The 25,075-nt window shown below is 41.4% G+C and overlaps 1 protein-coding gene across 2 annotated transcripts in view; it reads right to left on the bottom strand.

Moving 5' to 3' along the window:
* Positions 1-4,339: 4,339 nt before the first annotated feature.
* SAMD7 (sterile alpha motif domain containing 7) overlaps positions 4,340-25,075 on the bottom strand; it is a 106,305-nt gene continuing 85,569 nt past the window's right edge. Inside the window, exons 7-8 of one of the 2 annotated variants that reach the window (XM_075864041.1) lie at positions 21,140-21,250; positions 4,340-4,968 (exon numbers count right to left, since the gene is read on the bottom strand). In XM_075864041.1, coding sequence (XP_075720156.1) covers positions 4,699-4,968; positions 21,140-21,250 — 381 coding nt within the window. In that variant the 3' untranslated portion in view covers positions 4,340-4,698. Of the gene's footprint in view, positions 4,969-5,331; positions 5,529-21,139; positions 21,251-25,075 lie in introns of those variants that run through there. The other variant, XR_012883431.1, reaches the window with a different exon arrangement.

Genomic DNA, 25,075 nt, shown 5'->3' with positions numbered 1-25,075 from the left:
ATACATAAAATGCAAACATACATACATACATACATACATTCATGCAAACATACATACATACATTCATGCAAACATACATGCAAATATATACATGCAAATATACATGCACATATATACATACATGCCAACATACATACATACATGCAAACATACACACATGCAAACATACATGCAAATATATACATGCAAATATACATACAAACATACATGCACATATATACATACATACATGACAACATACATGCATACATGACAACATACATACATGACAACATACATACATGACAACATACATACATGCAAACATACATTCATGCAAACATACATTCATGCAAACATACATACATACATACAAACATACATTCATGCAAACATACATACATGCAAACATACATGCAAATATATACATGCAAATATACATACACATATATACATACATGCCAACATACATGCAAACATACATGCAGATATATACATACATACATGACAACATACATACATACATACATGCAAACAAACATACATGCCCCAAAAAATAATAATACGTTCATACTTACTTTCCTCCTGTCCGGCCTCCAGCGATGACGTTTCATCCATGTCGCCGCTGCAGCCTGTGATTGGCTGCAGAGGCGGTCACGTGGGATGAAGCGTCATCCTGACGTGCGTGACCGCCACTACAGCCTGTGATTGGCTGCAGCGGCGAAAGGGATGAAACGTCATCGCTGGAGGCCGGACAGGAGGAAAGTAAGTACGAACGTATAATTTTTATTTTTTTATTACATTTAAATTGTATTTTCCGCGCGCCGAGCATGTACTGTCAAGGTTGCTGAAAGAGTTAGTGCAGCCCATTAACTCTATCAGCACCCGAGACAGTAGCATGCTCGGCGCACGTAAGTGACAGGTTCGGTCCGAACTAGTTCGGTCCGAATCGAAATTTTTTGTGAAATTCGGCGAACTAGCCGAACCGAACTTTTGAAAAGTTCGCTCATCTCTACTCCTCATCATAGATGTCCCACACATTTCATTGCTAGTGTCTAGCTTCCTTAGGGGTTAGCAATCGTATATTATTATAAGCTAATGTGTAGTTCTAACAGTTTCTTATATGGTAACATATGGTGCTTAGAAATGTTGCAGCCCACTTGTTGCCCTTGATCCCCAGAATTTTTTTTTCAAGCCCTCCTGATTATAGAGAACGTCTCTCCACCTAATGCTGAGCCTGTCTCATCTAGATGTTAGGTGGAGGACACATGGCATCCTCCGATTGTCCATTTAGATTGTAAAGACAAATTTAGAATGAATGCAAACAGGCACAAGTAATGTTGTTAGGACAAATATGTGGTCTAGTGAAATAATTTTTTACTATGTTTTTGGATAACTTCTTGTTATGTTGGAAGCTTTAATTTCTCATTTACAAAATTCAAAATTATATATTGTGCGGAAGCTCGTTCAATGGAGGTTAAGTGGCTTTGTAATAATGGACAACCATATACAACACAATAAAGATTGGAAGGGACTCAAGAGGTGGAATTTAACTTACCTGTCATTAAACATTTAGATCTGAGTTTAGTTGTGTAATTGAAACCCAGTTATCACATTTTTTAATCCCAGTCTCATTAAAATTTTTGTACACCAATCCAAACACTATACAGCAGGGATTCAAATTCACAAAATTCCTTTTGATTTTTAATTGTAAAAAATGTGTCAAATATGCTATTTCATAGCTGGTATCACAACAATTTCCATACAATTGCAGAAATAAGAGTAAAACAATCATCTCATAAAAAAGAAACCAAGTTGAATACTATAATTTTAAAGCTTTACTGGAGCTAAGTAATGCATAGCATGTGGGCCACATGTACAAAAACTATCAGTTTCCTGTACCAGCCAATCAGATTGCAGATTCAATTACCCGTGCATGATAGATCATTTAAGATATGATCTGGTTGATTGGCAACGTCTCCATTTTTTGTCTGCACCAGTATTTAGACATGAAGTCCTATGTTTTAAAAGTAATTTTAAAATGGACAATTTTATAGTCATGTAGACCTAGTTACCAGGGAAAGGAATTGGCTAAGCAGGTCAGTCTATGAAATACAATACTTTAAATACTGAACAGACATGTTACAGCGTGTGTTTAAAAAACACATCAACTAGAGTAAAACACTGTAGCTCTAAGCTATGGCGTTTAATAAGTAGTAAGCATAACAGGCAACTCATTTATTCAACTTCACTCTGGATCTTACAACACTATGTAACAAAATACTATAACATAAAATGCAAAGTAATATATTTTGCAAAGATTAAAAAAAAACTCTTGTCTATGGCAAATTGTGTAGGGGCAGACCCTGGAAGGGAAGAGGTTAATGCTTGCTTAGAAAGGTGTGTGGTCTAATAGAATTATGGACATGTTTTTGCAAATCTTGGTATGTGTTAGGTTGGAGCTTAGTTCGCTCTTAGTTTTAGGCCTGGTCTACTTAACATGCCACCATGCGATCGTCTAAGATCAACACTGGGTTGCAAGATGACCGTGATCTTACAGCTGGGATAACCCAAATAAACAGGCTATACTTTTCCTACTGCAGCAACACATGCTCCTACTATTGCAGCTGTATTTTATAATTTAGAACAGCCTTTGCAGTGTCAGATGGTGGAAGTTATAGTAGAACATTGTCTTTGAATAAAATCTACATGTACAATTGCCATAGACTCATTTTCAGAGAATAAAGATGTTCAAAATATATCTTATGTTCATAGCTCTATAGTAATGTATGCTATTGAAAACATTCTAAAGTGCCACATGTATCTTCTTAAAGGGAAACTGTCACCAGCATTTTATCTATTAAACCAGCAATACCTGGTGATAGTGGGTGAAAAATCATTTCTATATAACCTATAATTATCTTCTAAGTCGGCTCTGTACCTTTAGTATTCAGTTCTTTAGTGTTCCTTTGCTGTATGCTAATGAGCATAAAAGAGTCATATCTTTGTTTGAAAAGAGTCATATCTTAAAGAGGCTCTGTCACCACATTATAAGTGCCCTATCTCCTACATAAGGAGATCGGCGCTATAATGTAGGTGACAGTAATGCTTTTTATTTAATAAAACTATCTATTTTCACCACTTTATTAGCGATTTTAGATTTATGCTAATGAGTGGCTTAATGCCCAAGTGGGCGTATTTTTACTTTAGACCAAGTGGGCGTTGTAGAGAGGAGTGTATGACACTGACCAATCAGCGTCATGCACTCCTCTCCATTCATTTAGGCAGCGCATAGGGATCCTTTTAGATCGCTATGTGCTGTCTTATACTAACACATTAACAATACTGAAGTGTTTAGACAGTGAATAGACATTGCACGGGATGTCTATTCACAATCTCGCCACTTCGTTACTGTTTTTGTGGTAGTTACAGCAGAGCAAAGCGTAATCCCGCGAGATTACGCGGTAAATGACAGGTTACAGCGAGATTACGCTTTGCTCTGCTGTAACTACCACAAAAACAGTAACGAAGTGCAGAGATTGTGAATAGACATCCCGTGGAATGTCTATTCAATGTCTAAACACTTCAGTATTGTTAATGTGTTAGTATAAGGCATAATTTACACGAGCGTAATATACGCGCGTGCGACGCGCGTGCTGTTCACGCGTGTCGTACGCACCTATATTAGGCTATGGGGTAGTGCAGACAGTGCGTGAGTTTTGCACAGCGTGAGTCCGCTGCGTAAAACTCATGACATGTTCTAGATTTCGCCGTTTTTCGCGCATCACGCACCCATTGAAGTCAATGGGTGCGTGAAAACCACGAATGCCGCACGGAAGCACTTCCGTGCGAACTGCGTGAATCGCGCAACAGCTGTCAAGCTCTGAATGTGCTTTTCTGTTTACAAACATCCAAACGGAGTGTCATAATGATGGCGGCTGCGCGAAAATCACGCGGCTGCGCATCATACACAGCTGACACATGCAGCTGTTAAGTGCCTTTTGCGCACGGAAAATGCTGCGTTTTTTGCGAGCTCAAAACGCACACGCTCGTGTAAATCAGGCCTAAGACAGCACATAGCGATCTAAAAGGATCCCTATGCGCTGCCTAAATGAATGGATAGGAGTGCATGACGCTGATTGGTCAGCGTCATACACTCCTCTGTACAATGCCCACTTGGTCTAAAGTAAAAATACGCCCACTTGGGCATTAAGCAACTCATTAGCATAAATCTAAAATCACTAATAAAGTGGTGAAAACAGATCGTTTTATTAAATAAAAAGTACTGCTGTCACCTACATTATAGTGCCGATCTCCTTATGTAGGAGATACGGCACTTATAATGTGGTGACAGAGCCTCATTAATTCCTCAAGCCTCTCAGAGTTAACCTCGCCTACTTACTTTTGAGTGACAGCTCCTTCCCTCCCCCCAGCACACACAAAATCTCGCGCTTGCCTATTGATGTCGTCTTCTGGTGTTGGCGCACAAAGGGACACCGGATTATTACCATAAAAGGCGCAAAATTTACTTGCAGACTGGTATTTACGGTCGGAGGAAGAGTTTAGGAGGGGGGAGAATGGCAATGAACTTTTAACAGCAGCGGCCATTGAGGGGTGAGTAGACTTCAATAGGTGAAATGCTGGTGACAGGTTCCCTTTAAAGACAAGGACTTCTATATGAAAATTCTATGGCTGCTGTAAAGGCTAACCGTACGGTATTCAGACTTTTAGCAAATTCACCGGAAAATCAGTTTGTACAGATGACAAATCACACGGATTTTCTTTAATTTCAATTGTTGATACATCTGTAGCTCTTAAAGTGTCAGAATCATGAGCACATGGACTGGGTGCAGTTGTGTTACTATTACTGCATGTAGTAGGTGATATCACTTCAGGTGCTTGTTCTGAAGGCACTGGAGCGGCCGATGACACAGGACCAGGCAATGGCAAGCTTGTCACATGAAATATGTTACCCAGACGGCAGCAGATCTAAGAAGAGGAAATCATATTAAAATAACTTTGTGGCAGATATGAATATAGATCAAACTACAGAATGGAGATATACTATACATAATAGATGTAGGAGAAACCACGTGAAAAGATTCAGAAAAATGATCAGGATTCACTGTAAAATATTCATTCGAATTCACAATGCTCACACACAAATTATACTTTTCATATTAAAGATGACAAGACTAAAACGCTCTAATTTCAAGTAAACCTTCACTAAATCACTAAAAATTAGGGCATTTTGGAACTTATAATCGGAGCTTTAAAGGGATTGTCTGAGACTCTAAGAAATTAAATAGGCTGCTTGAAATTTTATAAAATAAAAAAAGAAACAATACTCACCTGTTAAATCCTTTGCTGCTCCAATGTCAATGCTTCGATGTCCACTGCTGGTCTTTGTTGACTTGTCCTGCAGTGATGAAATGCCATACATCCACGTAACCACAGAAGCCGATCACTAGCCAAACGGGTAAAGCTTGCATGTATGACACAGGAGCTTAAACGCAATACTTGTGTCCTGCTAGAGATGGACACATGTGCAAATAGGAAGAGCCTGTTGCATCGTTCAGGTGTAAAGTATGTTTGTAAATCCCTTTACCAGTTAATAATGTACGATGGGAAGGGAGCATCAGCGGGTGAAATAAGAATTTCGTAAATTTGAGAGAGAGCATATCTGTCTCTGAACCCAGAGACTCCTGTGTCCTAGGCACTAGCTCTTCCCGTTGAGTCACTGGTGCTGTGGACAGCTCCAGAGCTGGATTTAATGTCTACCATCTCTTCGCTTCTGCCTCTCTGGATCCATTTCCTTGATTGGCCTCACCATTGTGGCTCCTATATAACCCTGAACCTTGAAGTTACCACTTTTTTAGACTTGCTAGTGTCAAGGAATCAATACTTCAGCAATTCCCTAGAGTGATAGTTTATGGAATTGCTATACAAGCAATTCCCCAAAGGCAGCTGGAGACTGTCTGGATCAAGCGTACAAGTAAATCAGCTACCTCAAGTCCATCACTACTCTGGTCAGCAGAGCCTAAGGCTACTCTATGGTCTTCACCAGAGCCCGGCGCAAGGCAGGTTGGATTTGGCTGCATAGAACCCAGGATGCTTTTGCAGAATAAGGTGTTAGACAGGAGATGCACTTGCAAGCAATACCAGAACGGTTAATCAAATGAGCCAGAGGGGGGGGGGGGGTCAACATGCAGAGTTCAAACCAGCAGAGACTAAAAGTCCAAATTGCAAAACAGAAGAATACCAGGAGTTGCAGAGGTCAAAACCAGCCGTGAGCAGAGTATCCAAATCAGTGAGAAGAGGGTAAATCCAAAGACAAAGCCAAAGTCCAGTTTAAAGAGTCCAAACAGTCAAGATGATTTAGGGTGTAACCTGGAGCTTGATCAGACACATGCATTCACAAGAAAATCACAAGCAACAATGAGAAATCGGAACAGACTCAAATACTCCATCCATATCCCTGATAAATTGCAGACAGAGAGATAAGATTGGCTCTGCATCTCAAACCAGGGAGACTCAGAAGATTGGCAAGTAGTTAAGACAACCTAAAAGTGATGGACGTTTCCTAACAACTAGACTATTGAGCTTTCTGCTTATGGTCTAGTTCCTCTCTGCCACACGTTACTTACAATTGCTGTTTATATGTGTACCGAACTTGGACTGTTTCGTGACCACGTCTCTGCCTCACGTAACTACCTATTGCAGTTTATCTGTTTACCGTACCTGTTTGCACTCTGCTGCCTGATTGTTTCAGCCACTGGACTCAGAATCTGCCACAATTCTTGACAATGTCGCACCACTACTGTAGAGACACAAAGCTGTTCAAATCGGGTCTGAGGATGTGAGAATTCTCTGGGGTGCTGGAGAGAGTGGAGGTGTCAAAAGTGTCTAAAACTCATAAAAAATGTAGCAGAAGGAATGTTTTTTGGCGCAAATTGAGACAGAATTGTGGCACATTTTTCTTTGTAATTCTCCTCTATTCTATTTTCTGCTGTCAGCCTTCTTTGGTCCATTGGGTTTTCTCTTTTTCTTCTCCATGCCCTTTACATTACCACAACTACCACTAGTGATGTGCACAGGCTTCACTCTAAATAACCTTTTTTGTTTTTTTTACAGAGTAACCTTTATTTAATGTAATGTGTTTTTCTGAAGCAAACATTTACCTGGATCAACCTAAATTAATCTGGACAAGAGAGAAGTGACTTGATCATGGCCCAGGATTAATGTTTAGTTAGGCTACAGTTGTGGTCGCCAGGATTAAAAGCTTATGGTTGTATTATTGTGCAAAGATACTGCCCATGGTAATAGCCTATGTATCCAATGTATTCCAGACTGACTGGAGGTTTTCTTGGTCTATAGAGCATCATGTTGAACCTTCAATGAACACCTTGTACTGATATAACCAATTTTTTAGTTAAGCTACCTGAGTAATCTTACCTAGGGAGGCTTTTTCATTAAAAAATCTACCCCTAAAATAAAAAAATATACTGGAAATAGAGTCCCAAAGTTCTTTTGTTGCGTGAAATGGAAGAATATTGTATTCCACTATTCCTAAATTATCAAAGTCTCCTACACACGTAACACATGTTGAGTGACTATCATACATAGCATATCTAGATGGGCAGTGTAGCGCCGGCAGCCCCGTGTCTCACTCACCCCAGTGGCCACCAGCTTGTTTATCCCTGCCCAGGGACGCCGGCGCGCTCTGCTCTCTCCTCCGCTCTTGGCCTATGCCCATAGGGCACCAGGAATATTGCCCCCAGCCTATCCCAGCACATCCTGGACCATTTAAGGAACTCTGCCCACTTCCACAGTGCCTGAGCAATGTTATTTCTACCCAGAGTTAGTCAACAAAGGTCCAGTATCCAGTTCCTTGTAACCTGTATCCGTGTTCATTGTCCGTGACGAGTCCAGCATCCGTGTCCAGTGCCCGTGATGACTCCAGTGTCCGCGACGACTCCAGGATCCGTGTCCAGTGTCTGTGACAACTCCAGTGTCCGTGACAACTCCAGTATCCGTGCCCAGTGTCCGTGATGACTCCAGTATCCATGCCCAGTGTCCGTGACGAGTCCTGTGTCCGTAACAAGTCCAGTGTCCGTGTCTAGTTCAGCTTCCGAGAATCCAGCACAAGCCAGCTTCCGAAAATCCAGCACAAGCCAGCTACCAGTAATCCGGCACCAGCCTGCCATCAAGGTACCATAGACCAGTGACTGCCGAGCAAGAGGTATAAGGCCAACAAACTTACATTTACCTAGTAAGTTAGGCAGCTGGTTCCCGATATGCCATCAGGGCTCATCGCAGTGGATTGACTGCTGCCAAGATTAGGTGACCCCAGTCTCACAATAGTGCACAACTGGAGTCAGAATTTTTTTCAGGAGGTGAGAAGACTGACCTTATCTATTGAATACAATTTTTGTCAGAAGTGGGATTTGAACCCTCGCCTCCATTCAGAGACCACAACACCTAACGAGGGAAGGAAGAATTTTCATATTGAATCTGGCGCCTTGGACCGCTCGGCTATCCTGAAACCCTGGAGCGTTAGGTGAGCAGACTGAAAGGTACATGCAATCACCCTGAATAAACAAGACATTTTGTCTATAAAAAACATCAATAATCCACAATAAGTGTGATAACTGAAAGACTGATTTCTGTATATTTATATTAAACTTGTGTCCATAAGGAGGACATTGCCATTTTACTTTGTCCTGACAATATCACCTAGATAGAAGACAAAAAGTCTGGCTCCATAAATTGCTCGACCATCCTAACACCCTGAAAAGATAGGCAAGTAGATCAACCTGAATAAACAAGCAGTTTATGTGATTTTAAATATCTAAACAATTTCCACAATAAACTCACAAGAGAAAACATCTGATCTAAGCTCGTGAGATAAACAAACTTCACTATATATATGTACTTTATATAGGTTTTTTTTTTAGAGAATTTCAAGATTTTAAAAGAACTTAATGAATTACAAGTCGATTTCGCAACTGTTTGACTTTATTCAACTCTAACATCATTGGCTCTTCTGGGTGACATAAAAGCTGACCGTCCTCGACCATCCTAACACCCTGAAAAGATAGGCAAGAAAACTGAAAAGTACATGCAATCAACCTGAATAAACAAGAAGTTGATGTGGTTTTAACCCCTTCCCGCACCTTGACGTAACTGCACGTCAATGTGTGCAGTAAGTTCGCGCACCTTGACGTGCAGTTACGTCTGTGCTTTAACAGTTAACCGCCGCGCGGTGCTACACCGCAGCAGCGGTTAACTGTGCAGGGTGTCTGCCCTGCATTCCCCGTTGCCGATCAGCGGCCTATCGCCGCTGATTTCGGCAGTTAACCCCTTAATTGCGGCGTTCGATTTGAACGCCGCAATTAAGGTGTTTAGCGCCGATCGGCAGCCCCCATGTGAAATCACGGGGGCTGGCGATCGTACCCATGGCAACCGGACGCCAGACAATGGCTTCCGGGTTGCCATGTACAGAAGCCTATGAGGACCACCCGGAGAGTGGTCGTCGTAGGCTTCCTGTCAGTGTGACTGTTACGTCACAATGACAGTTGGAATGCATTACACTACGTGTGTAGTGTAATGTATTCCAGCAGCGATCAGAGCTGCAAGTCTAAGTGTCCCCTAGTGGGACAAGTGAAAAAAGTAAAAAAAAGAATAAAAATGTTTTAAAAAAAGTGTAAAAATAAAAGTTATAAGTGACATAAACATGAACTGCTTTTTTTCCTATAATAAGTCTTTTATTATAGGAAAAAAAATGAACACGTAAAAAAAAAGTACACATATTTGGTATCACCGCGTTCGTAACGACCCCAACTATAAAACTATAATATTATTTTTCCCGCACGGTGAACACCGCAAAAAAAATAAATGAAAAACAAAGCGAGAATCACTATTTTTTGGTCACCACCCCTCACAAAATATACAATAAAAAGTGATCAAAAAGTCGCATGTACGCCAAAATTGTACCGATACAAACTACAACCCGTCCCGCAAAAAACAAGCCCTTACACAGCTTTTTTGACTGAAAAATAAAAACTTATGGCTCTCGGAATACGGTGACACAAAAAAATTATTTTCTAAATAAGTTATTTTATTGCGCAAACGCTGCAAAACATAAAAAAACCTATACACATATGGTATCACCGTAATCGTACCGACCCGCAGAATAAAATATAATGGTCATTTATAGCCCAGGGTGAACGCTGTAAAAAATAAATAAATAAATAAATAAATAAAAATCATTGTCAGAATTGATGGTTTTTGGTCACCTGGCTTTGGAATAAAAAGTGATCAACAAAATCGCATGTACCCCAAAATGGTACCAATGAAATTTACAGATTGTCCCGCAACAAATAAGCCTTCACGCAGCTCCGGTGGTGAAAAAATTAAAAAAAGTTCTGGCTCCCAGATTATGGCGATGCAAAATGTGCAGAGCGTTCCAAAATCGGATAAGATTGGGCGCCATTTATAATATAAGTGCAATACTGGCCACATATCTGCAGATTATTATTTATTTACCCCATTATTATACCCTCTTATTATGCCCCTGATGTACTCTGCCCAGTCTACATTTGCCCCCACATTATAAACTGAAATACCAGCAAAACGCCAGAGCTACTACCAAGTAAAATCTGCGTTCCAAAAGCCAAATGGCGTCCCTCCCTTCCGATCCCTACAGCGTGCCCAAACAGCCGTTTACGTCCACCGATATGGCATCGCCATAACCGGGAGAACCCGGTTAATATTTTATTTGTGGTATTTGTGGCACAAACTGGGCACAACATATAGTGCACTAAAATGGCACATCAGTGGAAAATTGTAATTTTCACTTTCCACCATCGGCTGTGCATTAAACCCTTCGCGCACCATGACTTAATAGCATGTCGTGGTGTGTGGGGGTGATATATGGAGCGTCTCATGCGCTGAGCCCGTGCCATACGCTGTGGGTGTCAGCTGTGTATTACAGCTGATACCCGGGACTAACGGACAGAAACAGCGATCGCGCTGTTACAGGAGCCTGTAAAAATCACAACATACTGCAATACATTAGTATTGCAGTGTATTCTACCAGTGATCTAACGATTGCTGGTTCAAGTCTCCTATGGGGACTAATAAAATATGTAAAAACAAAGTAAATAGTTATTAGTGGAAAAAATGAAATAAATATTTAAAGTCCAAAAAGAAACCCTTTTCATATTTTTTCTCTAAAGTAATGTAAAAAATAAAAAAATATATACAAAATTGGTATCGCTGCGTCCGTAAAAGTCCAAGCTATTACAATATACCATTATTGAACTCGCATGGTGAACGCCGTGAAAAATAAAGAATTTTAAATGGCAAAATCGCAGTTTTTTGGTCACCTTCACTCTACCAAAAAATTTAATAAAAAGTGCTCAAAAAGTCTTATGTACCAAAAAATGGTACCAATAAAAACTACAGCTCGTCCCGCAAAAAATAAGCCCTCACACCACTCGATTGACGGAAAAATAAAGAAGTTGTGGCTCTCGGAAAGCGGGGAGGAAAAATGAAAAAGAAAAGCAAAACATGGATCAGTCCGGAAAGGGTTAATTATTTTCCAATGAAAAAACATTTATGACCACATGTGGGGTATTGCCGTACTCGGGAGAAATTGCTTCACAAATGTTGGGGTGCATTTTCTCCTTTATCCTTTGTGAAATTGAAAAAATTCAACATTTTAGTGGAAATAATGTTGATATTAATTTTCACGGCCTAATTCTAATAAATTCTGCAAAAGACGTGTGGGGCCTAAATGCTCACTATAACCCTAGATAGATTCCTTAAGTGGTGTAGTTTCCCAAATGGGGTTAGTTTTGGGGGGCTTCCACTGTTTCGGTCTCTCAGGGGCTTTGCAAATTCGACATGACACCCAAAAACTATTCCAGCTAAATTTGAGCTCCAAAAGCCAAATGGTGCCCCTTCCCTTCTAAGCCCCGGTGTGGGTCCAAACAGCAGTTTATTACCACATATGGGTTATTTACGTAATCAGGAGAAATTGTTTTACAAATGTTGGGGTGCTTTTTCTCCTTTATTCCTTGTAAAAATTAAAAATTTCTAAGTTCTTACAGAAAAAAAGTCGATTTTTACCTTTACAGACTAATTCCAATGAATTCAGCAAAACAACTGTGTGGTCAAAATGCTAACTTTACCCCTAGAAAAATTCCTTGAGGGGTGTAGTTTCCAAAATGGGGTCACTATTAGGGGGTTTCCACGGTTTTCATCCCTCCAGTGCATTGCAAACGTGACACGGCACTGAAAACTATTCCAGCAAAATCAGAAATCCAAAATCCAAATGGTGCTCCTTCCCTTCTGAGGCCTGCTGTGGGTCCAAACAGCAGTTTATTAACACATATGGGGTATTGCTATAATCGTAAGAAATTGCTTTACATATGTTGGGGTGTTTTTTCTACTTTATTCCATGTAAAAAGTTACAATTTTTACGTTTTTTCACAAAAAAAAGTAGATTCAAATAAATTTAGCAAAAAAACTGTGGGTTCAAAATGCTATCTATACCCATAGATAAATTCCTTGAGGGGTATAGTTTCCAAAATGGGGTCACTTTTGGCGGGTCTTTACTGTTTTGGTACCACAAGACCTATTCAAACCTGACATGGTGCCTAAAATATATTCTAAAAAAAGGAGGCCCCAAAATCCACTAGGTGCTCCTTTGCTTCTGAGGCCTGTGTTTCAGTCCATTACCGCACTAGGACCACATGTGGGATATTTCTAAAAACTGCAGAATCTGGGCAATAAATATTGAGTTGCATTTCTTGGGTAAAACCTTCTGTGGTACAGCAAACATTTATTACAAATTAATTTTCGAAAAAAAAAAATGAAATTTGTAAATTTGACCTCTACTTTGCTTTAATTCCTGTGAAACGCCTAAAGGGTATAAACACTTTGTGAATGTTGTGAATGCTGATTCTAATACCTTGATGGGTGAAGTTTTCAAAATGGGGTGATTTATGGGGACTTTCTAATATATAAGGCCCTCAAAGCCACTTCAGAACTGAACTGGTCCCTGAAAAAATAGGCTTTTGAAATTTTCTTGAAAATATGAGAAATTGCTGCTAAAGTTCTAAGCCTTGTAACGTCCTAGAAAAATAAAAGAATGTTCAAAAAACGATGCAAATATAAAGTAGACATATGGGAAATATAATCTAGTAACTATTTTGTGTGGTATTACTATCTGTTTTACAAGTAGATGCATTTAAAATTTAGAAAAATGCAAATTTTTGCTAATTTTCTCTAAATCTTGGTGTTTTTTACAAATAAATATTGAATTTATCGACCAAATTTTTCCCCTAACATAAAGTACAATATGTCTCGAGAAAACAATCTCAGAATCACTTGGATAGGCAAAAGCATTCCGGAGTTATTACCACATAAAGTGACACATGTCCGATTTGAAAATTCAGCTTCGTCCTGAAGGCCAAAACAGGCTCAGTCCTGAAGGGGTTAAATGATATCTAAACAATTTCCACAATAAACTCACAAGTGAAAACACCTGATCTAAGCTCGTGAGATAAACAAACTTCATTATATGTACTTTGTTTTCTTTTTAGAGAATTTCAAGCTTTTAAAAGAACTTAATGAAGTACAAGTCAATTTCTCAACTGTTTGACTTCATTCAACTCTAAGTTCATTGGCTCTTCTGGGTGACATAAAAGCTGACCGTCATAGAAAGAAATGCCTTCTTGTTCACGCCTGCTAGAGTTTGATTCATGGTGGATGGCATTTAAAGAAATGCTCTTCAGAGTAGCTTTAGAAGAATGTACACACACAAATCATGAGATTTTAATTTGTCAATATCAATAACTGCAGCTTTCATGGTCCCAAGAATTTAACGTCAATTTGTTTTAGGCCTAGACTTTTCAAAAGCTGTGTAAAATTAATAAGGAGGTTGCTATTATTAGTTCTTAAACTGGCCATGTAATCCATATACATCTGAAGAGTTTAAACCATACATAAGAAGTAATCTACTTTATCTCTCACTAGGTCTAATTCCACTGGAAAGCATCTAAATAATATGTTTTAGTAGGTTCCTTTAAGGACAAATATATAAAATTTATTGTGTGACCGACAAGCCTGGCTTATCTATGCTTATCTCTATGAATTAGACAAAGTTCCCTTGTCCAGGTATAAGGCCAACACACTTATATTTACCTAGTGGGTTAAGGCCCTTTCACACTGGCCGATAAGCGGCCAGTGCAGCGACGCCGATCAATGAGACATCGTTGATTGGTGCTCGTTTTCTCCTGTCACACAGGAGTTTATGTGGTTTTAAATGATATCTAAACAATTTTCACAATAAACTCAAAAGTGAAAACACCTGATCTAAGTAGTCGTTAGTCCGATCACTCGTCCCCTTATTATCATGTCTGTAGACCGTCTCTCTGTTTACACAGGGAGATGTACTGCCGACAACGATAATAATTAACTTTTTTAAAACTATATGACCAGCAGATGATCACGCGTTTGCTCGTTCATCTGCTGATCGAGCGTTTTTTGTTCATCTGCTGATCGAGCATTTTCTCGTTCATCTGTTTATCGTTCCCCTGTGTACACAGTGCAATTATCGGCAACGAGCGTTCTATGAACGCTCTTCTGCCTGATAATCGTCCAGTGTAAAACCCCCTTTAGGCAGCTGCTTCCCGATATGCCATCGGGGATCACGGCAGTGGATTGACTGCTGCCAAGATCAAGTGACCCCAGTCTCACAATAGTGTGCAACTGGAGTCAGAATTTTTTCCAGGAGGTGAGAAGTCCGACCTTATCTATAGGTGGGATTTTAACACTCGCCTCCATTCAGAGACCAGAACACCCGACGAGGGAAGAATTTTAATATTGAGTCTGGTGCCTTGGACCACTTGGCCATCCTGACACCCTAGAGTGTTAGGCAAGCAGACTGAAAGGTAAATGCAATCACCCTGAATATACAAGACATTTTTTCTATAAAAAACATCAATAATCGATAATAAGTGTGATGACTGAAAGACTGATTTCTCTATATTTATATTAAACTTGTGTCCATAAGGATGACATGGTTATTTTACTTTGTCCTGACAATGACTCCTAGATTGAAGACAAAACATCTGACGCCATAGACTGCTCAACCATCCTAACACCCTGAAAGGATAGGCAAGTAGACTGAAAGGTACATACAATGAACCTGAATAAAATAAAATACAATAGAATAAAGGGAGCTGCGCACAAGAGCGATCCTCTCTCCACTGGTGTCCGCCTGGATTCTGAGGTCAGTTCTTGATATAGGTTGCCATTTCCTGTGGATATGCCATAAATGTCTAAGATGGGGAAACTCCTTTAATTGAATAGAGTGAAATCCATTGACTCACCGGTGATGCCTTCTCAAATTGGAGTCGCTCACTCCTTTTCTTCTTTATTCAGCCCAGATTGTCCTGACGCCTTCTCCCGACTACGAATCGCCTCTGCAGAATTTGCAACAGAAACGTCTTTTGCTTTTCGCTTTTCTAAACCACACACAGACACCTTATGTTCCCTGCAGCCTATACTATTCAATTGAATCTGCTTCCTAAGGACACAGATACAATTGAATGTGGCAGTCGCTAGCACCGGGGACCCCTCAGGTGCTAGCAATGCCACCGGACATGAGGGGGCCCATGTTGCCCGGCCCATAAATGTTATGTGCCGGACGGCATGGGCCCCCTAACGCCACAGGCCCCGTTGCAGCCATTATGGCTGCTATAGTCGGGGAGGGGGCCCTGAGAGGATGGGGGCCATGGGCAATTGCCCTGTTTGCTCCCCCTATCGCCAGCCCTGCCTACAAGAGTAAGCAGCGGGGCAGGGAGATTCTCCGGTGGGCCAGTCGGATGCTGTGTGCCACTAATATCTGCATGTACTGTGGACGAATGGGTCATTACATGCGTCGGTGTCCTCAGAAGCCTGGAAATTCCAGCACCTAGGGTTGATAGGAGAGACTACCCTAGGTGAATCTATGCCCTCTGCAATATTCTCTTCTAGACTTTCAACTACAGTCCTGATCTGCACAGGTGGAACATCTCATCCGGTTCCCGCTTATTTGGATTCGGGAGCAGCCGAAACTTTAGACATCAAGACTTAGTGGATTGTCTCCATTTGCCTACGACACCACAAAAGAATGCCCTAGCAGTGGCTTCAGTGAATAGACATCTGGTGCCGGATGCAATTATCCCCACTACAAAACCATTAAATTTACAAGTGGGAGCTCTTCACACTAAACAGATAGTCTTCTATGTTCTTCCAGAGGCTATTAACCCAATTCTGCTGGGTTCTCCTGGCTTCGTAAACATGCTCCGATCCTTGACTGGTACTCTGGGGAAATTCTCCAGTGGGGACCGTGGTGTCTACATAATTGTCTGTCCCAGAGTCATCCTGTCCGACCTATTGTACCTCGGTTGCATCCTGGTCTGCCTCCACAGTATGCCTGTTATGCTGATGTGTTTAGCAAGAAGGAGGCCTAGACTCTGCCTCCACATCATCCTTACGATTGTCCAGTCAGCTTGATCCCCGGGACTTCACCTCCTCGAGGACGGGTACATCCTCTCTCTCTGCCCGAGACCCAGGCCATGTTGGCATTCGTCAAGGAGAACCTTGAGAGGGGATTCATTAGAAAGTCAACTTCTCCTTCCAGAGCAAGTTTCTTCTTTGTTGAGAAAAGGGATGGATCCCTCCGGCCTTGTATAGATTATATTCGTGGGGCCAAGATTTTCACAAAGCTGGATCTACGCGGGGCTTATAACTTGATCCGTATGAACAAAGTTGACAATTGGAAAACCGCATTCAACACCAGAGACAGTCACTACGAATATCTTGTGATGCCCTTTGGATTATGTAACGCTCCAGCTGTGTTCCAGGAATTCGTGAACGACATATTCCAGAATCTACTGTATGTCTCTGTGGTGGTGTATCTGGACGACATCTTGATCTACTCACCCGATCTGACTACCCACCTAAAGCATGTTCGCCAAATCCTGTCGCGGTTAAGGGGGAATAACCTCTACGCCAAATTAGAAAGGTGTGTATTCGAAAGAAAATCCTTGCCCTTTCTGGACTATATAATTTCAGATCGTAGACTCCAGATGGATCCGAAAAAAAGTTAAATCCGTCTTAGAGTGGCCGTTCTCTAGGTCTCCGTGCCATACAAAGATTTTTAGTCTTCACAAATTTCTATTGTCAGTTCATCTCAAACTTCTCTTCGCTTACTGCCCCTATCTCTGCTCTCACCAAATAAGGGCTTGAACGCTAAAGTCTGGACCCCTGAAGCAGAGTCGGCATTCACTAATCTCAAGAGGGCCTTCACTTCTGCCTGCGTTCTACACCATTCTGATGTTTCTCGGCAGTTTTTGTTGGAGGTTGATGATTCTTCCATTGGTGCTGGAACACTTCTGTTTCAAGGAAACCCCAAGGGTACGGTCTCCTGTGACTTCTTCTCAAAACTCTTCACTGCCGCAGAAAGGAACTATTCCATTGGGGACCGTGAGCTACTTGCAATCAAGTTAGCCTTAGAAGAGGGGAGCTACTTTCAATCAAGTTAGCCTTAGTAGAGTTGAGGCATTTGCTGGAAGGTCTGCTCATCCAATTATCATCTACCCAGATGCAAGAATCTCACTTACTTACAGTCTGCACAAAGCCTGCACCATGGTCAAGCCAGTTGGTCACTTTTATTTGCCAGATTCAAATTCCGACTCCATTTCCATCCTGCAGATAAAAATGTCAATGCTGATGCACTCATTAATTTGAGACAAATGACGCTGAAGAGGATTTTCAGCATATTATTGACCCTTCTAGTATTATTCCTGTTAACTCTCCGCAGATTAAAGACATTCCTCGAGACTCTGGACTTTATCTCTCACCACTACTGGTGGCCTACGTTACCCAAAGATGTCACGGACTAAGTCTCATCTTGTACCAAGTGTGCTCAAAATAAAAATACTCACTCCAAGCCTGCATGTCTGCTCCAACCCTTGCCGGTGCCGAAATATCCTTGGCAACACATTGCCATGGATTTCTTTACAGATATTCCTCTTTCTGATGAATTAACCACTGTTTGGGTTATTGTGGACCATTTTTACAAAATAGCACATTTTGTTCCTCTGTCTGGCTTCCCCTAAGCTCCTCGCCTTGCAAGTTTGTTTGTTCAGCATGTTTTTTTGTCTGAACGGATTGCCCCTCCACATCATGTCTGACTGGGGCGTGCAAGTCACCTACAAATTCTGGGGAGCCCTGTGCAAGCTTCTGGATGTGAGACTGGACGTCTTGTCCGCATACCAACTGCAATCCAACGGCCAAGTTGAAAGAATTAACCAAATACTGCTCCAACGCATGCCGGTGCCGAACTATCCTTGACAACACATTGCCATGGATTTCATTACAGATCTTCTTTTTTATGATGAATTAACCACTGTTTGAGTTATTGTGGACCGTTTTTACAAAATAGCACATTTTGTTCCTCTGTCTGGCCTCCCTCAGCTCTTCGCCTTGCAAGTTTGTTTGTTCAGCATGTTTTCTCTCTGAACGGATTGTCCCTCCACATCATGTCTGACCGGGGCGTACAATTCACCTACAAATTCTGGGGAGCCCTGTGCAAGCTTCTGGATGTGAGACTGGACTTCTTGTCCGCATACCAACCACAATCCAACGGCCAAGTTGAAAGAATTAACCAAATACTGCTCCAACGCATGCCGGTGCCGAACTATCCTTGACAACACATTGCCATGGATTTTATTACAGATCTTTTTTTTTCTGATGAATTAACCACTGTTTGGGTCATTGTGGACCGTTTTTACAAAATAGCACATTTTGTTCCTCTGTCTGGCCTCCCCTCAGATCTTCGCCTTGCAAGTTTGTTTGTTCAGCGTGTTTTCTGTCTGAATGGATTGTCCCTCCACATCATGTCTGACCTGTGCAAGCTTCTGGATGTGAGACTGGACTTCTCGTCCGCATACCACCCGCAATCCAATGGCCAAGTTGAAAGATGTAACCAAATACTTGAAAATTATCTCCACCGTTTCGTAGCTGCTCAACACGACAACTGGGTACATCTTCTTCCATGGGCCGAGTTCTCTTATAATAATTACACAAGTGAATCTACTGCTTCCTCTCCATGTTTTATTGTGTACAGCCAACATCCGCATGTCCCTTTTCCTGTACCTGCTTCATCCCAAGTTCCTGCAGCCAATATTTCTTATGGGAGTTTTCTTTAGATCTGGCAGCAAACCAAGTCTTCGATCTTGCAGATGATGAATTGCATGAAGAAGTATGCCAATAAGAAAAGAAGGCCACTTCCTCTGTTCATTCCCGAAGTTAAAGAGGCTCTGTCACCAGATTATAAGTGCTGTAATGTAGATAACAAGAGTGGTTTTTATCTTGAAAAACTATCATTTTTGATCAAGTTATGAGCAATTTTAGATTTATGCTAATTAGTTTCTTAATAGACAACTGGGCGTGTTTTTACTTTTTACCAACTGGGCGCTGTACAGAGGAGTGTATGACGCTGACCAATCAGTGACCAATCAGTGTCATACACTTCCGGTTCTGCAAAAGTTTGGCTTAAAAAGCCTTTCTCAAGCATACCAATCACCAAACAGAGAATCATTAAATACAGGAAGAAGGCTGGTCTTCAGTCTAAGGTCACTTATCCTCACATGCCATACAGTGAAACTAAACATCAAACAGCTGGTCCTCTATCTTTACTTTGAATATCATATGTATATGAGTGACTACCACATTCCTGTTTTGAGTATAATTCTTCCCACTCATTTTTTTCTGATTATAGCCAACAAGTTCTAAATGACGAATGTACATGGCTGACTGAGTAAGTGGAAAATACATGACAGTAGCTGGATCTTTTGTAGTTACTGCAGTATGGCCAGACCACAGGGTGGTAAGCAAATGAATTATGAATAATCATTATTTTGGAAGTTAGTTAATCCATATTGTGGCGGAATATATATATATATATATATATATATATATATACACTGTATATATATATATATATATATATATATATGTATATACTCTATATAAATATGTATATATATATATATATATATATATATATATACTGTAACGTCCGTGGTCGCTCCTTCCATCCGGTCGACACCCTTCTCTCCAAATGTCTGCATATGCGGCCGTCCTGTTCCACAGTGACCACCAGGGTGCGCTCGCGAGCTCAGTCCAGACTTAAAGAGCCAAAGGGCACACAGGTGGGAGATTGAGCTGATTGCTCCCAGAGCACCCTGGACTATAAGAAGGGCTGTGCCCCTCCCTGCAATGCCTGAGCCTTGTCGTCGTTACCCTAGTCTGTCTATGCAAATGGTCTCCTAAGTGTTTTCCAGTTCCCAGTGTTTCCTGTTCCTGCTACCTGTAACCTGTATCCCGTGCTATCCTGGTGAAGTGCCGTATCGTGTTGGGGCCGTGCTGCGCTGAGTACCACGCCTGTCCTGCTTCACCACGCCTGGCGCCCGCCTGCTGCCTAGTCCCAGCTGAGCCTGTCCTGCTACTGTCTGAGCTACCACAGGTACACCTATATGAACTATAGACTGTGATCTGTGTCCTGTTGGCTAGCTGCCATACCATCTAGGCGGTACGGCCCAGTGGGTCCACGTACCACTCGTGACATATATACACAGTGTATATATATATATATATATATATATATATATATATATATATATATATATATATATATATATATATATATATTCTGCAGCGCTTTACAGAGATCAACAAAAGACTTACATCAGAGCTTCTACCAAATGGGCTCTCAAAAATATTTCCTCTATCACAGACACACTCTAGGGCCAATTTCAAGTCAATTAGCTTAATAGTATGCTTTCGAGAACCCGGAGGAAACCCACATGTACACAGGGAGAACATACAATCCCCATGCAGACGTCGCCCTTGGTCAGATTCTAAACCAGGACTCCAGTGCTGCAAAGCAAAAGTGCTTACCACAGAGCAACCGTGCTATTGATAATAACCATAATAATATTTCCTTCAAATTCTGTATACATAATTGTTATTACATTATTATGAGCCAACAGATAAACACTTGAGATTTACATCATGAATATCTCTTAACATTTACCTGTGCTCGAATTTTGAGTGCAGGTCCAAGCTTCAGTCCCATTGTATCCAAGAGATGATCCTCAGTCAGTAAAGGGAGGGTCAGTCCATCAATGTCATGGTCTTTGAAAACCTAGAACGGTAAAGCTTAGCAATATAATTTATTTATTTTTTGCAACATTCTTTTATTTTTATTTTCATCTGAATTTTTATACAGCAAAACATAAAATATACGCAAACATCATATATACACTACCGTTCAAAAGTTTGGGGTCACCCAGACAATTTTGTGTTTTCCATGAAACACTTTTATTTATCAAATGAGTTGCAAAATGACTAGAAAATATAGTTAAGACATTGACAAGGTTAGAAATAATGATTTTTATTTGAAATAATAATTTTCTCCTTCAAACTTTGCTTTCGTCAAAGAATGCTCCATTTGCTGCAATTACATCATTGCAGACCTTTGGCATTCTAGCTGTTAATTTGCTGAGGTAATCGGGAGAAATTTCACCCCATGCTTCCAGAAGGCCCTCCCACAAGTTGGATTGGCTTGAGGGGCACTTCTTGCGTACCATACGGTCAAGCTGCTCCCACAACAGCTCTATGGGGTTGAGATCTGGTGACTGCGCTGGCCACTCCATTACAGATAGAATACCAGCTGCCTGCTTCTTCCCTAAATAGTTCTTGCATAATTTGGAGGTGTGCTTTGGGTCATTGTCCTGTTGTAGGATGAAATTGGCTCCAATCAAGCGCTGTCCACAGGGTATGGCATGGCGTTGCAAAATGGAGTGATAGCCTTCCTTATTCAAAATCCCCTTTACCTTGTACAAATCTCCCACTTTACCAGCACCAAAGTAACCCCAGACCATCACATTACCTCCACCATGCTTGACAGATGGCGTCAAGCATTCTTCCAGCATCTTTTCAGTTGTTCTGCGTCTCACAAATGTTCTTCTGTGTGATCCAAACACCTCAAACTTCCATTCGTCTGTCCATAACACTTTTTTCCAATCTTCCTCTGTCCAATGTCTGTGTGCTTTCGCCCATATTAATCTTTTCCTTTTATTAGCCAGTCTCAGATATGGCTTTTTCTTTGCCATTCTGCCCTGAAGGCCAGCATCCCGGAGTCGCCTCTTCACTGTAGACGTTGACATTGGCGTTTTGCGGGTACTATTTAATGAAGCTGCCAGTTGAGGACCTGTGAGGCGTCTATTTCTCAAACTAGAGACTCTAATGTACTTGTCTTGTTGCTCAGTTGTGCAGCGGGGCCTCCCACTTCTCTTTCTACTCTGGTTAGAACCTGTTTGTGCTGTCCTCTGAAGGGAGTAGTACACACCGTTGTAGGAAATCTTCAGTTTCTTGGCAATTTCTCGCATGGAATAGCCTTCATTTCTAAGAACAAGAATAGACTGTCGAGTTTCACATGAAAGCTCTCTTTTTCTAGCCATTTTGAGAGTTTAATCGAACGCACAAATGTAATGCTCCAGATTCTCAACTAGCTCAAAGGAAGGTCAGTTTTATAGCTCCTCTAAACAGCAAAACTGTTTACAGCGGTGCTAACATAATTGTACAAGGATTTTCAAGTGTTTTCTAATCATCCATTAGCCTTCTAACACAGTTAGCAAACACAATGTACCATTAGAACACTGGAATGATGGTTGCTGGAAATGGGCCTCTATACACCTATGTAGATATTGCATTAAAAACCAGATGTTTGCAGCTAGAATAGTCATTTAGCACATTAACAATGTATAGAGTGCATTTCTGATTAATTTAATGTTATCTTCATTGAAAAAAACTGTGCTTTTCTTGCAAAAATAAGGACATTCCTAAGTCACCCTAAACTTTTGAACGGTAGTGTATATATATATATATATATATATATATATATATATATATATATATATATATATATATAGCAATATAAAGTAAGAAGACAAAAAAAACAAAACAAGGTATTATGCATATAACGTTCCAAAACACAATGCAGCCGTCTTCTGGACCAGCAGAAGAGAAGGTAATATTATAGACAAGATACATGGATATCAGGAATACATGTCAATACAAAATAAGCAATACTGACAGTACATTCAGTACAATGCGCACCACGGTGATCGGAATCAGAAACATTACGCATCTCAGTGAACTTATATTTACAACCTGCATCAGAGAGAGGATAAAATATGTAAGCAGGTCAAGAGAACCCAAAGAACGTCTGACGGATCTGACCAATAAAATCACCCCCCCCCCTCCAGCCCAGCCATGGCCCTCTCAATACAGGGCATGTACTCCCTCTGCTTTCAGCTAGCGGACTTCTCACTCAAACTGCCGGGAAACCTATCCTCCCCCCCCCCCCGTGGGACCTATGCATACAGCAAATAATCCTCTGACTCACAGAACTCCCTCCATGCCTGCCAGACCAACCTCGCAGTCCCTGAATTCGTGTGTTGGGACTGTGTTGCCTCCTCCATCCTCTGCAGATGCAGTATCCCCTGAAACCATTCAGTAATCGTTGGCACGCTACTGGTCTTCTATAGCCATGAGATAACAGTGCGAGCTGCGATCAGCAGGAAACTAATCAGGGTTTTCGTGTATCTCTTGACCGCTCCGGGGAGCATGGAGAGAAGCAACACCTCCGGAGCATTGGGAAGCACCCGACCTGTGATCTTGTGTATCAGGTCCACTACTGTAGAGCAGAATGTGTTGATTAACGGGCATCCCCACCAGATGTGTAACATAGTTCCACCCGCCCTGCTACACCGCCAACATTCATCAGGTACCGCTAGATAAAAGGAATGAAGCAATGCTGGAATCCTATACCACCTAGATAATATCTTATAATTAGTTTCTTGGGCTTTACAAGAGATAGAGAATTTATGGCACAGGGCAAAGGCTTTCGACCAGTCAGCCGTCGACGGGGGCGAAGTAAGCTCCCTCTCCCACCCCTTCACAAAGGATGGAGGTGTGTCATTACTTAAATCCTGCAAAAAATTGTAAATGACGGATATAGTTTTAACTGGGGGGATGAAGCAACACATAACTGCTCCAGCGGTGTCAGGTCTCTATGCAGACACGTTCTTGTCTTATTATCAGTGTAGAAATGCTGCATCTGCAAAAAATCCCACCGTCTAACCATTGATCTCTCCATCTCCGGGACCAGTGCCTCAAAAGACCGAAAAGTCAGAGGCGAAGGTCTGGATGCGTAGGCTAAGAAATTGGGATGCATCCCAGGGGGAAAATCCACATTATGGGATATCGCCACCAGCGGACCATCAGAAGGTATCACTATCGCTAAAGCCCGGAAACGTTTATATGTGAGTACCACTTGTCCCTCTACCAAAGGGAGCAGAGCATTGCCTCTAGCTGTATAGTACCTCAACTGAAGCCACGGAAGTGCAGTAAGGGGAACCAGTGCCAAAAAGTCCTCCAGCCTCACCCATAGCTTAGAGTTCGCATGGTGGAACCAGTCCAATACTCGAACACTCACTGCCGCAAAGTAATAGGCCAGACAGTTAGGCAGTCCCAATCTCCCACACCGCTTACTCTTAGAAAGAGTAGCTTTCGCAATTCTAGGTGGTCTACCTCACCAAATAAACCTGTTCAGGGCCTTATTTAACTGAAGAAAAAACTGCCTAGGGAGTACACACGGAACAGTCTGAAAGAGATACATCAATTGAGGCAGGACGTTCATTTTTACAGCACTTATTCTTCCCAACCAAGAAAAATCCTTGGCATCCCACTTGGCCAAATCAGCTTTAAGTGCTTGGAGAATAGGCAGGAAATTGAGAGAGTAGGAATCTGCAAGATCAACAGGTATCCCCACCCCTAGATACTTCAGAGAGCCCGTCTTCCATGAGAAAAAATAATTACTACGCACCCGATGAGTTTCAGAAGCCGGCAATGAGATGTTCATGGCTCGCTCTTAGAGATATTCATCTTAAAATTACTAAAATAA

The sequence above is a fragment of the Rhinoderma darwinii genome, chromosome 4 (genome assembly GCF_050947455.1).
Source record: "Rhinoderma darwinii isolate aRhiDar2 chromosome 4, aRhiDar2.hap1, whole genome shotgun sequence".
Lineage (NCBI taxonomy): Eukaryota > Metazoa > Chordata > Amphibia > Anura > Rhinodermatidae > Rhinoderma > Rhinoderma darwinii.
The sequence above is the reverse complement of the archived record's forward strand: the minus strand, read 5'-3'. Positions and strand labels throughout refer to the sequence as shown.